This window comes from Labeo rohita, chromosome 11 (genome assembly GCF_022985175.1).
Source record: "Labeo rohita strain BAU-BD-2019 chromosome 11, IGBB_LRoh.1.0, whole genome shotgun sequence".
NCBI lineage: Eukaryota > Metazoa > Chordata > Actinopteri > Cypriniformes > Cyprinidae > Labeo > Labeo rohita.
The window spans coordinates 3,350,493-3,368,665 of record NC_066879.1 but is presented as its reverse complement, the minus strand read 5'-3'; the positions used below and the strand labels follow the sequence as shown (position 1 = coordinate 3,368,665).

Sequence of the window (18,173 nt, the reverse complement as noted above, 5' to 3'; positions counted from 1 at the left end):
TGTTAACAAACTAACCTGATGTATGAGTGAATTGTTCGGGAGCCCTGGTGGTCCAGGTATGGAGCGAGCATGCTTGCTGTGGATGTTGTTGATCGATGGAGACTTGGGCATTTTGGGCCTGCCGGGACCTTGTCCTGCTCCCGCTCCAGACACTGTCAAAATCATTACAAAATTTGCATAAGGAACAGCACTTTGCAATTTGCAATTTGGAATCAAGCAAGCAGCATATAATAATTATTTCAAGTGTACAAATGAATTTGGATTAGAGTGTTTCAGGACTTTATATAACAATGTGAATTGAAGTCAACTTTAAACAGTAGTAAAGTAGGGCTGGACGATAACATTTTTCCTCGATAATGTGCTAAAGATATAATGCTCGATATAATGTTTATATGGGTGAATATCACTGCCTTTTGGTGTCCTGTACGTAACTCATTTGCCATGATGACTTACCATAAAAACGACTATGAAAGGGTGTTATATCTGACCCTGGACCACAAAACCAGTCTTAAGTCGCTGGGGTATATTTGTAGCAATAGCCAAAAATACATTGTATGAGTCAAAATTATTGATTTTTCTTTTATGCCAAAAATCATTAGGAAATTAAGTAAAGATCATGTTCTATGGAGATATTTTGTAAAATTCCACTGTAAATATATCAAAACTTAATTTTTGATTAGTAATATGCATTGCTAAGAGCTTTATGTGGACAACTTTAAAGGCGATTTTCTCAATATTTAGATTTTTTTTGCACCCTCAGATTCCATATATTGAAATAGTTCTATCTCGGCCAAATATTTTTCTATCCTAACAAACAATAACTATCAATGGAAAGCTTATATATTCAGCTTTCTGATGATGTATAAATCTCAATTTCAAAAAATTGACCCTTATGACTGGTTTTGTGGTCCAGGGTCACATATTAGGCTAAGTTTTTATATTCATAACAAAAGCATTGGTTGGCTCTTCAGACACATTTTCTAGCTTTTTTAAGTTTTGTGTAGGAGGAAGTGTGTTATTTTGCTCTGTCCCATGCACTGCTCAATAAAGTTGAATGAGAGTAGAATATAGTCAAATCATAAAATTTTGTTCTATTAATATTTTGTTAAATAAGAGATTACTCAATTTAAGTGTACTGAACATTTGGTAACACAAAAACGTTAATTTTATTTAATAAAAAAGAAAAGTTTGTCCATGTCCCTTGAATGGTTGTCCACCTTGTCATATTGGGGAATCCGCCCTTTTAAAGGGGTGCTATTCACTTTTTGAACTTTAGTCAGTGTGTGGTGTGTATCTTTGGGCATCAAAAAGATCTACAAAGTTATAAATCTCAAAGTCCACACCAAAAGGAGATATTTCGTTTTTAAAAATCCTTTTTCAAGAACTACAACGAACAGCTCCTTTAGACTACAGCGTTTGTTTTCCGCATGCAATGATGTCACAACGCGGTCCATTAGAATATCTTTAAAAAAAATCCCGCCCACAGAAATTCGAATTGTTGGACGAGGTGGGGGATTAGCCTAACTTTAGCGATGCAGAGTGGAGAACTGCTTCAACTATCCGCAGTGCGGCGGGTATAAACACAAGCATTGACTAGAGTGGTTTTAACTGTGGTGATCATGATCTAAATGTACGCTACTATGGAAGACCAAAGGACAATTTTAATAAAACTCAAACACTCAGAATAATTCAATTTCACCATATTAAAATAAGGGTTGTTACAATTTTAACAGATGTTACTGTTTTTGATAATGAACATAGATTTACATCTGCATCCTAACTCAAGCTGACATTACTGTCATCTCAAGCTACTGCCTGAACTCATTTTAAATCACTCATTAGAATACGCAAAAGCTACGAAACTAAATTAAATTTCTATTAAAATACTTAGTTTGTTAAGGAGAAATGACTGGAAAAGTGTAAATAATTTAAAAACGAGAAGTGTTTTTCATGTTCTGTCTATAAAAAGTAGTTTAAAACTTAAAATAACGATCTGGTTTCTACATCTTTTACTTAGGAGCAAAACTCTGCCTTTAAATTTTAAAGAAATAACGATTTGAAATTTAGTGTGTCAATCATCGATATCGACTGATATCAAAAAATGTATTGTGATTTTCTGGCCATATTGCCCAGCCATAAAGTGAAGTGAAGTATAAAAAAAACACTTGATCAGAACTCAACTGAAATTAAACAACAGCAAAATTAAACCAGAAATGAAAAGAAACTGGATTAATGCTAAATTAAAATAACATGAACTGGATCAAAACTAAACCAAAATATATCAAAACTAAATTAAAATGAATTAAAACTAAATTAAATGACACAAACCGAATTAAAACTGCAGTAAAATACAATAAGAAAATAATAATTAAAATGAATTAAAAAAAAAAAGATTGAAACCAAAATTATTTTTTTTTTAAACTAGAAATAACTAAACTGAAATAAAACAAAGTAAATTATATTAACTGAAATTAAATAGAGAATGGATAAATGCTAAAAGGAAAACAAATTGGGAAACCAAACTGAATCTAACTGGAAATAAACCGAATCTAGACTAATACTAAAATCACATCAGATAGAAATCTGGATTAAAACTAAAAATTAAACAAACTTGATCAAAAATAAACTTGAATCCAAAATTTAAAAATGTAAACCAAATGAAAACTAATGTGAAATGACATAGAAACCGCATTTAACAGTAAACCGAAATGAAACAAACCAAATTAAAACTAAACAAATGAAATAAAATGAAACAGAACCTGGATTACTACTAAAATGACACAAGAGTCTGGATTAGAATTAATCTGAAATGAAACCTGAACTGAAACCAAATTAAGATTAAACAAAAACGAGATTAAAACAATCTGCATTTAAAAAAAGAAAAAAAACACATAAGGTTTATGCACCTGTGCTGTTGAGGCTACTCGAGCCAGGTGAGCCCTTCCTCCTTTTGGCTTCCAGACGTGCATCTGCGTGATGATCGCTGCTCTGGTGAACGAACGGCCCGAGGGAGAGGGTGGAGTCGCTGCTGTTCATCACCACGCTCATGCGTTTAATGGACTCGGCCGGGCTGCCTGAGGGAGGGCCACGTCCTGTCGACTCCTGCTTCAAGCTCAAAGAGTTGGCCCTGCCTGGGGTGCAGTTCACCCCCACGCTGTACACCCCGCTGTGGGATGACGACAACGTCGACGACGACGAAGACGAAGAGGGGGTGGAGGCGAGCGATGTGTGGTAGGCGCTGCCGAGGCTGGAGGAGTTCATCGCGCAGTTCTTCTTAAAAGACGAGGAGGATTCAGAGGTGTAAGTGCTATGGCTGCTAAGCAGGGAACTGTTTTTCCGCTTCTTGCCCGAACTGAGGCTACCGCTCGCGCTACCGCTGACGCTAACGCTGCTGTTAGTGCTGCCCTTGACGATAGAGTTACTTAGGCTGGAGGATGGCTCCCGAGCCTTAAAGGACTTTGTACCAGATCGGGATTTGAGGGGTCGGTTGGAGCCCAACGAGGGTAGCGAGGACGAGTGGGCTGAAGGCATCTGGGGTGATGAGGCTGACACTTGTCTAGAAGCGCCACTGTAGGCGGGCTGCTCGGTGGCGGAGGCTTGCGGAGAAGAGCGGGCATTCAGGGTGGTGCCATATGACAGGACTGGCTTGCTGTCATAAGGCGGCGGTGAGGACAGGCTGAGAAACCCTGCAGAAATGGAGGAGGATGAGGAAGAATGGGAGTTTGTGCTTGTCCGGTGAGAGGCTGTCGGTGTTGCTGCCGAGTTCTCTGACGCTAGAGGGATTTTCCTACAAAGTAAATGCAAGAAATAAAAATTAGGATTGTGTTTAAAGGGACAGTTCACCCAAAAATGAGAATTATCTCATGATTTACTCAGCCTCAAGCCATCCTACCTGGCTTTTCCAGTCGTTATAATGGCAGTGAATGGGTGTTGAGATTTTGAAGTCCAATAAAGTGCATCCATCCATCATGAAAAGTACTTCACACGGTTCCGGGGGGTTAATGAAGGCCTTATGAAGTGGAGTACTTTTTATGATGGATGGATGCACTTTATTGGACTTCAAAATCTCAACACCCATTCACTGCTAGAGCCAGGACATATTTTAATATACAGTTGAAGTCAAAAGTTTACATACACCTTGCAGAATCTGCAAAATGGTAATTATTTTGCCAAAATAAGAAGAATCATACAAAATGCATGTTATTTTTTATTTAGTACTGACCTAAATAATATATTTCAAATAAGAGATATTTATTTGCATATAGTGTACTTAATACAAGAGCATTCTTAAAACAGGTTCCACAAATTTTTTTGGTTTTCAGCATTTTTGTGTATTTGAACCCTTTCCAACAATCACTGTATGATTTTCAGATCCATCTTTTCACACTAAGGACAACTAAGGGACTCGTATGTAACTATTACAGAAGGTTCAAACACTCACTGATGCTCCAGAAGGAAAAATTATGCATTAAGAGCCAGGGGGTGAAAACTTTTGAACAGAATGAAGACGTGTACATTTTTCTTATTTTGCCTAAATTTTATTTTTTTTTCTATTTAGTACTGCCCTTCAGAAGCTACAGAAAATACTTGCATGTTTCCCAGAAGACAAAATAAGTTAATTTTACCCTGATCTTTAAATTCAAAAAGTTTTTACCCCTGGCACTTAATGCATAATTGTTCCTTCAGTGAGCGTTTAAACTTTCTGTAATAGTTGCATATGAGTCCCTCAGTTGTCCTCAGTATGAAAAGATGGATGTCAAAATCATACAGTCATTGTCAGAAAGGGTTCAAATACACAAAAATTCTAAAAAACCAAAGAATTTGTGGGACCTGAAGGATTTTTCTGTAGAACAGCAGGCAGTTTAACTGTTCACGACAAACAAAGGACTCATGAACAACTATCACTAAACAACAACAACAAAAAAAAAACAGCTGTGGATCATTCAGGTAACAACACAATATTAAGAATCAAGTGTATGTACACTTTTAAACATTTTTATACATTTAATATAAATTTTATAACTATTATTTTCTCTTGTGGACTATATGTAAAGATCTTTTATTTGAAATATCTTATTCAGGTAAGTGCTAAATAAAAAACAACATGCATTTTGTATGATCGCTCTTATTTTGGTAAAATAATTAACATTTTGCAGATTCTGCAAGGTGTACGTAAACGTTAGACTTCAACTATAAGTCATATACACCTAGGATGACTTGAGGGTGAGTAAATCACAGGGTAATTTTCATTTATGGGCAAACTATCCCTTTAATGGAAAAACGGATGCTTGTGGGAAGGCTCTCAAACACACTTACTTCCACATTTGTGAGTTGACATGCTTGTCCAACATGGTGGTGAGAGCACAACGTACTTGATCCCAGCGCCGGTCGAACGCGTAACAACCTCTACCGTACAATCGACTTCCAAAAGTGCAGTACTGCGAGAGACAGAACAGGAATTGCACATTCGTCCATTTGTACTGAACATCCTCTTCAAGCATTCAGATCAAGGCCGACTCAAACTGAAAACCACTTTAAACAAGGTGGCTTGCCACAAAATTGAATTCAAATGAGGCCATGGATATTCATTTAAACTTGCTTTAAAACAACTTAGTGATTCAAAAGCTGGCAATGAATGCAGGTGACTTTCTAAGCAGACACTTTAAAAAAAAAATTCGTAACACTTTAACAACACAAGGTTTCTTGTACTTACAGCAGCTGGTCGTGGGTGGTAACCTGAATAATGGCAGTCCAGTTTCTCTGTGGCCTCCTCCCTCTCCTCGTTCTCCCCCTCGTCACTGGAGAGACGGCTGGTCTCGGTACCCACGGGGGCCGAGTGAGAGTGGTGAGCCTGGTCGTGGGCCATGGCTGGGTCTCCTCCACTGTGAGAGTTACTGCTGTTGAATCTGAAGATACAGAAGAACACCTTAAACTTTGCCTAGACTGTCAACCACCGGAACAAAGAACAACTGGAGATCTACAGTGGAGATCAAAATGAGAGAACATATACAATTTCCTAAATTCTAAGGTCACTGCTTAGTCTAACTAATTTGAAGTTATGCTAAAAGGAGTAGAAGGGCAGTTTTAAGCATTTTTTATAAATTAATTGTATTCTGAAGCACAGTATAAACTTGAAAAAGAACTCTGATCAAAGATTAGAGAACACTTACAGATACCTCCAAGTTATTGGTGTTAATCTGGCACCTGATGCTAATTTTCTTAATTATATGACAAATCCTATTTAACTGGCAGCATTCCTCCAGTTTTCACTAAGATTGCAAGATGGCAGGCCGCTCTAAGGTGACTGAAACCCTGTGACAGGAGGTCGTACAGAGGAAGGCCAAAGGGACGACCCTTTCAGCCACTGCAAGAGAAGTTGGTCGTTCCAAATCTGTGATTTCTCGAATATTGCAGGTTTACAATGACACCAATTCATTAAAGTCCCCCAAAAAAGAAACATGCACAAGAAGACATGATAATGGGGAACCGGTTCAGCACTGCAGCTGGAATTGCTTGCCAGTTCAGTGCTGAACTGGATACGAATCTGTCTCAGCATATTTAAGAGAAGTCGGACTGAAAACGCACTCTGCCATAACCAAATCTCTTATCAGAAGAAAGAATTAAAAGGCTAAGCTCACCTTTGCTGAGGAGCATGTTGTGTGGAGAGAGGAGAACTGGTCTAAAGTTCACTTTAGTGATGAAAGTTTAATTTGTTTGGGAAACTGAGGAAAAACTGAGGCCAAGTGCATAAAGAAGGCAGTGAAAGGTGGAGGAGTCATTGTTTGAGGGATGTTTTATGCAGCAGGAGTTGGGATTCTTATACAGATACATGGCAGGGTGATTGCATTTATTTTTCAGAACCTCCTTAAGCAACATGCAGTTCCTTCCCTGCAAGCATCTCCCAATCAGCCCGCAATTTTTAATGCAAAACAATGTCCAATGCTGAAGTCATTTAAAGCAAGTGCCTCTACACCTCCTACTAATTTCTAACAGCTGTAACCCTTTAAAATTTTAGTTTTTTAATCTTCTTTCATGCTGCAGTGGTTACTGTTCTCTCATTTTGATCACTGTGCTTTCCACAAAATAAAGTTTTTTTTTGCAATGCCTTGGATATTTTGTCAAACATGTTAGGAGAACAGTGGTAGACCTGCAGATAATAATTCTTCTAATTTTGAGCAATATTTCAGAAAAAAAAAAATCAATTATTTATAGATTGTTCGTTAATTTTGATCTCCACTGTACAATAAATCTGGCTAATGAATCAAAATGAAGCTGTTTTAGAGTAAACAATGGGGCAGGAGGAAGCAACTCACCGTGGAAGCCCAGAATTATGAGGTTTGGGTTTGCTGGGGGGCAAAGGCTTGGTGGCATCGGCAGTGCCATTGCCATGGGAGACCGGGTGAGGGTCTTGTGAGAGGCGGGAGGGGGGAGGGTGAGGGTCCCTGAGAGGGGGTGCTGGGTGTGAGGGGTCCAACCTGAACTGCATCTCCTTGTCGCGTGCTTTGCTCTTGTGCTCAGCAAGCAGCGTGTCAAAGCGTTGCCGCCGCCCGAGCACCGCCCTCCTCTGGCTTATGGAATGTGTCTGTGGTGAAATAGGGGGGATATGTAACAGCTCAGTCAAACAATTAAATGACTGGTTCACATATTCAAAAAAATTTAAACATTAGTGACATCCTAGGTATGCAAAATACACTGGTGACCATATGTGACCCTGGACCATAAAACCAGTCTTAAGTAGCACGGGTTAATTTTTAGCAATAGCCAATAATACATTATATGGGTCAAAATGATCGATTTTTCTTTATTGCCAAAAATCATAGTAAAGTAATTTCTTTCTGTAAATAGATCAAAACTTAATTTGTGATTAGTAATATGCATTGCTAAGAACTTCATTTGGACAAGTTTAATGGCAATTTTCTCAATATTTTGATTTTTTTTTTTTTTTTTTACACACAATATTTCAGATTGCAGATTTGCAAATAGTTATCTCTTGGCCAAATATGGTCCTATCCTAACAAACCATACATCAATGGAAAGCTTTCAGATGATGCATAGATCTCAATTTAAAAAACTAGTTTTGTGGCCCAGGGTCACATATTGATACAGGCCAGGATTTTTTTTATTTAAGAAGATATTTAGAAATAAAATAAATCTGGGATAATATTTGAGTTTTTTTTTTTGCATAATATTAATGTTATATTGGTATTTTATTACATTAGGGCACTATTTAAAAATACAATGCAATATAATATCTCAACTGAATATTTTACTGTATTATTATTATACATTGCAATATTATTTTATTTAAAATAATGAATAAAATACAGAATAATCTCTGGGCCTTATTCTTTTTGGTATATCATTAATGCTAAATTGCCATATTATATATTATTGTATTAAATTATATTATATTATATTATATCATATCGTATCATATTATATTATATATTATACTACATTATATTATACTATATTAGATTAGATTAGATTAGTTCAATATTAAAAAAAGAATAATAATAAATAAAATAAATGAATAAATACAAACAATATTGGTGCTTATTATTTCTGGTATTTTATTTTTTATTAACACGATATTGCTATATTACAAAAAAAAAATGTGTATATATATATATATATATATATATATATATATATTACATTACATATACATATATATAAATTCCTATTTGTAAGTGTGAAAATGTCCAAAGTACATTCCTAATTTGAACTCAAAGCATAAATCAAAGTGTAGAATGTGGCATACCTTGCATGTTAAGGATCTTGTGCATGGCTTACGTGCTGTTATATCCATAACCCCACAGTGGATATCTGGATTAAACTCTCGCTCTGATTATAACAGAACACAACACACAGTTTTAAAAAGTTCAAGAAAATTATTGTATTTTTTCAGAATCTTCAGTGACATTTAAATACACAGTTACAGCAGTGAGTATTAGCATTCACCTTGTCTTTTGTATAAGGGTCTTCTGCTACTGGCACTGCTGCTGTCCTGTTTCTTGTCTTGGGACGAGAGGTGGCCCTTTCCATTGGGGATCTGACCTGGGGCCAGTTGTGGAGCCTTTGGTATGGAGGGGAAGTTAAGGCCTGGCTTCAAGGGAGAGGTGCTCACAGTATTGGAGGAAGAGGAGGAGGAAGTGGAAGAAGAGGCGGGCACGTGAGGGAGTTTGGGTGAAGATTCCACCTTCAGATGAACCTTCTCTACTTTGACTGCAGGGATTGGACTGGAATACAGAGAAATAAAGAGTCTTATGTTGTACCAAAGGTGGGTGTGTTTCAGATTACATCTTTTTGTGTTACGCAAGAATGGGCTGCTTAACAAATTTATCCTTTAAATTCACTTACGCTCCATCAAAACACGCATACACACCTCTCTTCTTGCGGCACCCTATAGGGGAAGTGAGGCTTCCGGTGAGGCAGCTTCTCTTTGGTTGGTTTGAAGATTTTAGTGGGGGTGCTGCTGTTCGCACTGGAGGGGCGTGCAAGTGTGCTTCCACCAACGTTCCCGACCCCAACTCCACCCCCAAGGCTGCCCTTATTTCGAGAATTTGCAAATGCAGCAGAGGCGGCATAGCTGGATGGGGGCTTGCTGCTGGAGCTGTGTCTTCTCTCTGAAATGCAAGAAATTTCCAAGATTTTATTCTTTTAATGCTCAACATGTTGATGGGAAAAGTAAATAAACATACACAAGATTTTTTACATTTCATTTTCTGGTACTTTAAATTTAGGTTTTTTTTTTGTTGTTGTTTTAGGCTGCCACCCGGTGGTTTAAGGAAAACAGCGAACGGTGAACAATGTGCATTTATAGTGGTAAATATCGGACAAATATATGTCAAAGTCATTTATATGTGCCAAACTTCTTGCTGCCAGCTGGTGGCGCTATGACCAAAACTGAATATTGGCATGTCGATGTCTTCAGGCCAGGACTCTTATCGAATGTGTGAAGTCTGGGGAAGATCAGACAACAGCTACTTTTTTCATGGCGAAACACTGAACTTCATCAAGGCACCACAGACATGCCCTTTAACAAAAACTCAAGATCTTTGCAATTTAACATCACAAAGGCCTTTAGATTAGACTGACCAAATACAATGTTGTTGTCACTGAATCTCCAGGAGGAGTTTGTTACAGTGGAAAACATGTCACTTCCTGCTGCCAGCAGGTGGCGCTATAATTATAACTGAATACAGGCATCTAGATGTCTTCAGGACAGAACTCTTATCAAACGTGAAATTTGGAGCAGATCGGACATTGCATGCCTGAGTTACAACAACTTCCTGTTTCATGGCGAAACAGCGAAATTTGTCAGGGCGCCACAGACATGCCCTTCAACGAAAACTCAAGATCTCCGCAATTTAACATCACAAAGGCCTATAGATTTGACCAAATTTAGTGTTGATCTGTTTAAATACAACGCCTGAAAATGGCAAATACAGCACAAAACTTGCAGAGAAAATTCAAAATAACTGACTTCCTGTTTCGCTTCGGACTTCGTACCGAGGGACTTTTTTTGGTAGGTATTGGTATGTAACACGTATTTACAGAATTTCGTATATGTACGTGAAACATAGCTCAAGGGGCACTTCATTTAAATTTTATACGTGGCGCTATCAAGCCATTTTGCCACACCCACTTCTGAAACCCATATTAGATGTTAATTTTTTCACCACTTTTGATGTGTATGCAAAGTTTCATGAGTTTTCGAGCATGTTTAGGCCCTCAAAAATGCGATTCATTTTGGAGAAGCGTTTACAAAGGGAACGTGCAAAGAAATTCAAACGCCCTTTACAAAAAAAAAAAAAAAAGAAGGTAAAACAGTGAATATTCTGAAGTTGGAGGAGAAAAAAATGCACCCACTGTTTTTAAATCTGAGATCTGGGCACATTTTGGAAAAATCAAGCTTAGTGCGGGAAAAAAAAAAAAACACGCTGACATCGCAAAATCGATGAACATGCAAAAAAAAACAAAAAAAAAACAAAACACGAAAACAGTTCTGAAAACAGTTCTGTTTTCAGAGCGGGACAAAACATGTCAGAACAGATCTGTGCATTTGTATGAATGCAGCCTATTAAAGCTGCCACTGTCTATGAACTCATCAGTAATAATCAAAAGGCAATAATGCTGAGGAAAAAAGAAAACCCCATAACTATAATTGTCTGTAAACTTTCGGATACCTAAAGCACACTGAGATACAGAAAGCACTTATTGTTTATCCCTGGTAATTGTCTTTTTCTTTATATTTGCTAGTATGTTTTGAAGCTACATTTACTTGGTTAAACTCTTAATTGTTTTGATTTATTATTAATTTGCAATTATTTAAAAAAGTAGGCTGCTTATATAATGTAATAAAAATGCACAAAATAAATCTGATATAATCAATCATGATGCACTGTGATATTGAATTGTATCAAATCGTTGACATGGTAATCGTAATTGAATTGAATCATGAAACAAGTGCCAACTCACACCGCTACTAGCCCCGTTTGACTTTCCAAATGTGATTACATAATGTGTGAAGTTGTAGAAGCTAGTGCAAGAAGAGCATTTGTGGTTAAAAAGTATATGCATGTTTATTTTTTTTTTTAGAAAATGACTAACTGTTTTTTTGTAGACCCTTTGAAGTTACATTGAAACTCCAATTTGGCCCTTCAACCCGTTGATCCACATTGAAGTCCACTATATGGAGAAAAAACCTGGAACGTTTTCCTCAAAAACTTCAATTTCTTTTCGAAAGACATGAGCATCTTGGAAGACATAGAGGTGGGTAAATTATCAGGAGTGAACTAATAAAGTTATTTGTCTTTTTTACATTTTAGTTAGTTCTGGGGTGTTGAAGATTCATGTTAGTTTCAGTTTTTCCCAGTTAACGCTAACAAAACTAATGCTGTTACAAATACTAATAGTGTAACATTAAAAAAAAAAAAAAACATTTGTTTGGGTTTCAGCTTAAAAAAAACAGCAAAAAACAAACAGATACTCGAGTTTTAAGGTTTGACAGGCTTTGCACTTTTTTCAAGACATCCATTTTAATGGGTAGCTGACCTAACCTGTGGTTAAGCTAAGTAGATTAATACCTAGACACACATGCAGACACTCTCCACTTCTAAATACACGCATTAGCTTTCTCTTAGACACAAATGTGCAAGATAATATATTCAAAAAAGCGAACCGCTGTGCTACACTAACAAACACCCTGGTCTCTCCATACTTGCCTGTCAACAACACACACACACCCACAGTCCTGCTGCTCCAGCCCAGCGTTTGTCAGTAAGCCCTCCAGCAAACCAGTGGCAAACACACACACATAAACACTCTAGTCTGATGTCTCGCCTTTGTTTATCTGTGCTGATAAAACTACAGCAAAAACACCAAAATATATACAAGAAGGACACTAGGAAGAAATCCCTGACTGATTTATTTCTCACAGACGCTTGTGGCTATTTCCCAGGTTGTTGGTGCTGCTCTGAGAAAGGGAGCCAACAGCAATTTGAGTAACCAAAGGCCCAATCGACAAAGCCCCAATTACACCACAACACTCAGTCTGCCCCATGTTGAAAAGCAATCTGGGATTGGTGTAAGGAAACTGTACACCAAATACTGCAACCTGACAAATGACCACAGGGAACTACCTACATAAAAACAAGAGCCTTGTGCAAAAGAAGGATGATCAGGATAAAGGAAAACAAAACAAGAAGCCATCAGCCCCTCAAAACATCTTTTACAAAAAATCTTTAACAAACATTTACACTTTGCAAAAGAGTGTGTTATAATGGCAAATATAAATGTCACTATTAACAATAAACTTTACAATAAACTTACTACAAATAAGGCATGGGTGATATCTTATCGTTTGCGATATACTGGTAAAAATTTTCCCCATTATGAGAATTAGTCTTCCCGTGATAATAACGATAAAGTCTAGTTGTTGACATATTTCTGTGTTCGACAATGCGGAGTGACATGCTGATGGCGGACGTGAAACTAGTATATCGCTAAATGAGAAGCTTCAATCTGGAATTGGTTTGGTCAAAACTTAGTGCGACGAAAATCGGTCTGAGCCTTGAATAACGTTAACTGTGCTAGTAGCAAGTGTGCGATGCAGATTTGCATGTGTATGAGCCTGTTTACAAATCTGTTGTCCTACAAAGATATCATTTACTGGAATGCTTTTTCTCCTAATTAACTTCATAATATAGTCAAGTGTTTGAAATAACCTTTTGTGTTCATTGTGATCATTATAAATATGAAAGAAAAGGAAAGGACAGGATGTGACGTGTGGCCAAGTATGGTGACCCATACTCTAAATTTGTGCTCTGCATTTAATCCATCCAAGTGCACACACACCACGAGCAGTGGGCAGCCATGTTGCTATCGCTGTGGCACCCGGGGAGCAGTTGGGGGTTTGGTGCCTTGCTCAATGGACTCACCTCAGTCGTGGTATTGAGGGTGGAGAGAGCGCTGGTTATTCACTCCCACCACCTTCAATCCCTGCTGGACCTGGGACTCAAACCCGCAACCTTTTGGTTACAAGCCCGACTCACTAACCATTAGGTCACGGCTGCCCCCGCGCATATACTTATGTGTGCTCATGTGTGCGTGTGGCGACTCATTCCAGTCATGCAGATAATTAAAACTGTAAACAGTTTGCTTTTATTTGTGTGCATTCACAATAAAAACAAATCTTGTGCTTTTGTAAAATAAAGAAAAATAGGATGCCGCTTTCAGGCGTCTTCCTTTCGTGCAGCACAAAAATGAACCAAAACTCTAGATACTAGCTACTTGTTGCACAATTTTTTCTTTGATTTTGTTAATTAAGTAACAATACTTATTGTATAGGCCTATTCATTTATTATATATAGCATACAGTTTTATTATGTTCTCCTGCATTCGCAGAAGCGCTGCAGGTGTGTGATGTGACGTGTCCATGTGAATCCTCACGTTCTGTTGTTTGCTGCTTTTTGTGCATGTAAAATAAATTTCAAATTAACTAATTTTGGTATTTTTAACGGGTCACAGACATGTATCGTTTCTTAAATAATTAAATTCTAATTTTAAACAATCTTGTCGGTTAACAGTTAATAATCAGTTAATGAGCGTCGGCTGTCGGTTAGGAAAAATAACCGAAAGGAACATCCTTACTATGCATACTGTTCTAATCCGCTGAGGTGCAGAGTGAATCCCATAACACTAACAAACGCATATTATTGTTACAGTGAAAGACAACATACAGTCAGCTGATCAATTTCAGCACAGGGAATATTTTGAGCCCATTTTAAACTGATGAACACTGAGGAGGATACAAATTAATTTCTTATTTAAGAAGGGAAAAAGAGATTCATAATAATTATGAGCACATGTCTCCGGCAAAGAGTTTAACATGCAAATGTTCGACAAGCAGATCATTAAAAATTAGCAGCATAGATTTAAAGACGTATATAAAATATGACTTGACTTTGTTACGAAGACCAGTCCTTTTAAAAATCAATTTTAAAACTGCAAATTCATATGCAGTTTGCAATACATATTCCGTAGTACCACAGTTGTTTCAGTTCAGTATGATTTATTAATCCTTATGTTATGGATAAGCACTTGCCAGAAGTAGATTCTTCCCTACACTATTAGTCAAGCACTTGAGCATTTAAAAGTTTCATGGTCTTCGTAGTTAATCTGCTCATTAATCTTTCAGTTCTAGAATAAAAGAGTCCCAGTGTTCACAAAAAAAATGTTCACTGCTAGAGTGAGTGATTGTGTAATGATCTCTATCTAAAAAAAATAACAATGATACAGCAAGACTGGCTCAGTCCGAGTGCAATAAACAGATCATCCTGCGGAATATTTAAACATCCATGCCGTCCTGAAAAACGGATCTTCTGGAAGCTGAACAAAGAGTCAAGTGCAATGATGTCGACATGCTTTGGCTCTCGAGAGAGTGCTGCAACTTTCACAATCTGCACAAATTCTTAGTCCTGTGACATGTTTTTGGATTCGGTTATTGCCACGGGAAATCTTCCAATCAAATAACAGTTTCATCTTGGGTTCTGATAGCCCGTGAACAGCTGCACTGTGTCATTAATGGTTCATGAATGTTTGTGTACACCAGACAGACAGTTTTACAACACTTGTTGCTTTGAGAGTAACTAAAATATCCACAAGTTAGGAATATATTAGGGCTGGGTTTTGAGACAAACTTCACGATTCGATTTTGATTTACAAGCTTGCAATTCGATTCAATATCCAATTTTGATTCAATATCAATTATTTTGGATATATCAGATATATAGATATATAATTAATATGTTATATGCTGCATATATTTAGCAAAATCGAGTGATTACATGAGACAGGATACAGATTTCAGTAAGTTATATAGTAAGGTATTAAAGGAGAAGTCCACTTCCAAAACAAAGATTCACATATATTGTACTTACCCCCTTGTCATCCAAGATGTTCATGTCTTTCTTTCTTCAGTCATAAAGAAATTATGTTTTTTGAGGAAAACACTTCTGCATTTTTCTCCGTATAATGGACTGATATGGTGCCCTGATTTTGAACTTCCAAAATGCAGTTTAAATGTGGCTTCAAACGATCCCAAATGCGGTTGTAAACGAGCCGAGAAAGAATAGTTTTATCTAGCAAAACAATCGGTTATTTTCATAAAAATAATACAATTTATATACTTTCATACTGCCAAACTCTTGTCTGCATTTTGGAAGTTCAAACTCGGGGTACCATATCAGTCCATTATATGGAGAAAAATCCTGAAATGTTTTCCTCAAAAAACACGAATTCTTTATGACAGAAGAAAGAAAGACATGAACATCTTGGATGACAAGGGGGTGAGTACATTATATGTGAATCTTTGTTTTGGAAGTGAACTTCTCCTTTAAAACAGAGGAGATTCTCAGTTCAAGTGTGTGAAGACTATAATAAAATGGACAGAATTTGAAATCTGAGACTTTGTTTCATATCAAATCAAAAGTAACAAAGAACAAAGCTTATTGCGATTTATTAGATGGGAGATGTTCTATAATGCTCCGGTCATTAACTTAAAACAGGCTAGACTAATCGATTCTTGGGATTTAACAACTGATATTGTTTTGTAAAAAATGAGGATTGATTAAAATCGAGAAATCAATATTTTTTGCCCAGTCCTAGAAGATATTAGGTAATTATACTATAAACATGCTACAAATTTGTACAAATATTAAAAAATGTAACTACTTTTTTTTTTAAAGAATGGTTACAGTTTTAGGTTTAATTATTATTAAAACATTTAAATTTTTCTGACAAATGTTGCAATTATGTTTTGAACTGTTAAAGTGATTAGGGCCCTAAGAAACCCATTATATTTTTGCAAATTCCATTTTATTTTTTCCAAATTCCATTAATTTTTCTGGATTCAGGTTTTTCTGTTTTCATTTTTCTAGACTCTGTTTTAATAGTAAATTCCATTTTATTAATCATAAAGCATGTCTAACTGAAATCATGAAACAGCAATTTATTAAGAGTTTAACAGTAATTAAATTTTTACGACCCTATGAAATGTTTTAGTTTTCTGCCAAATAAATTGTGATAAATAATTTTTCTGCTAAATATTCTTCAAAAAATGTTTTAATTATAACTTTATTATTATTAGTAGTAGTAGTAGTAGTAGTATCATTACATTAAGTAACAGTTATTTTATTGTTTCAAGTCAAACCAAACTTTTATTTTGATGGGTTGCCATGAAGACCTTTCTTATTGTATTCGACATGAGGATAGTTTTACTCAAAAGAAACAGTAAATTGAGCATGAAGTGACTCTCACAGCAGTTCTAGAGATTATGTTTGTGTTCATGTACTCATATAAGTTGAGGCGGCAAAGGCTAAAAAGCAAAAACAGCACATCTGTGCCATTCATTCACACAGAGACATGCAGAACAACAGTATTAACTTTAATACTTTATTAAATAGTATTTTTAGCTTAATATTCACAGACACTAGTCCATATCGTGTTTTGATTTAAGTGTGCTGACCTACTTTAAATTTATTCATCCAAAATTTGTTAAATTCCGTGACATTCCACTCCATTTATACAGTAAATTTTATTTTTAGAACTGGATTCCACGATTCCGTCCGCATTTTCAGAAATCATAGGGTCCTAAGTAATAAAAAATGAATATCCCATTTTGCTACAACTTCAGTATAAAACCTAAAAGATGTAAAGGCAATAAAATCACATTGAAATGGCAAACAAAATGCTCATAACTTAAACCCAAGGCGTTCTGCATTTCATTGGATGTGCAGACTCAAAGCAACCAACCTAGATTCCTAAATTAGAGGACGAAACACACAGCATATGCAGACAACATATCCAGCCATTTGCACTTCACATTAGAAAGTATTTAGATTTCTATTATTATTATTATTTTATTCTGTTGCCCTACTTTACACCATGCTAAAAAGCACCAAAGCAATTTGCCACTGGGATTAAAAGACATTTTGGCTCCCCCTTGTGGCCAATACTGAAATAATGAGTCTAAGTGCACCAGCTACTACAGAATCTTAATAAACAAATTGACTCAGCATCTGGTAATGGAGACTTTCATTCAAGGTTAATTATTGAGTTCAGAGAAACCGCTGGAACAAAGCAAGACCTTGACTGGGCCAAACATCAAGATCAAAATAAGAATGAAACCCCTTTTAACAGATTTCAGTACATTAGAAAAAGATGCAAGCACCATCTCCTAAAACGCAACCATTTAACTGACAGCACTTTCTTGAAATTTGTAAAAATGCTCAAAACATGAGCATTTTGGCAGATGAATTTGCAACGCTCATGTGCTAAAACAAAAGCCGAAGTGTTAAACCGCTGCTGACACGTTTTAAACGGCTCAAAAATAAATAAATAAAACCCTCAAGTAAGTAATTTTCTTCCAAGTACAGATCAGAGGTGCACTGAAATGGAAGTGATTTTATTTTTCATTCCTGAAAATTTCTGACGTCTTATGGGAGGTTTTACATGTGCTAGATTGGATAAAACAGCACAGACGTGCTGACTAAAAAGAGCACATCAAATATTAACTTGAGGATAGTAAACAGAACTCTGGCGGTGGGTATCAAAGGCTTGTGTTCTTCCCTCTTCATGTTATGATAGTTGAGGCAGAGCAGAGGTGG

General features: G+C 36.5%; 1 protein-coding gene across 2 annotated transcripts in view; it reads right to left on the bottom strand.

Annotated features, from left to right (window-relative positions):
- LOC127172891 (ataxin-7) overlaps positions 1 to 18,173 on the bottom strand; it is a 41,926-nt gene that overhangs the window by 2,238 nt on the left and 21,515 nt on the right. For both annotated transcript variants that reach the window (XM_051122385.1, XM_051122386.1), the window contains 8 exons: positions 9,389 to 9,629; positions 8,965 to 9,242; positions 8,765 to 8,847; positions 7,314 to 7,582; positions 5,714 to 5,906; positions 5,317 to 5,438; positions 2,907 to 3,787; positions 16 to 152 (listed from right to left, as the gene is read on the bottom strand). In XM_051122385.1, coding sequence (XP_050978342.1) covers positions 16 to 152; positions 2,907 to 3,787; positions 5,317 to 5,438; positions 5,714 to 5,906; positions 7,314 to 7,582; positions 8,765 to 8,847; positions 8,965 to 9,242; positions 9,389 to 9,629 — 2,204 coding nt within the window. The remainder of the gene's footprint in view (positions 1 to 15; positions 153 to 2,906; positions 3,788 to 5,316; positions 5,439 to 5,713; positions 5,907 to 7,313; positions 7,583 to 8,764; positions 8,848 to 8,964; positions 9,243 to 9,388; positions 9,630 to 18,173) is intronic.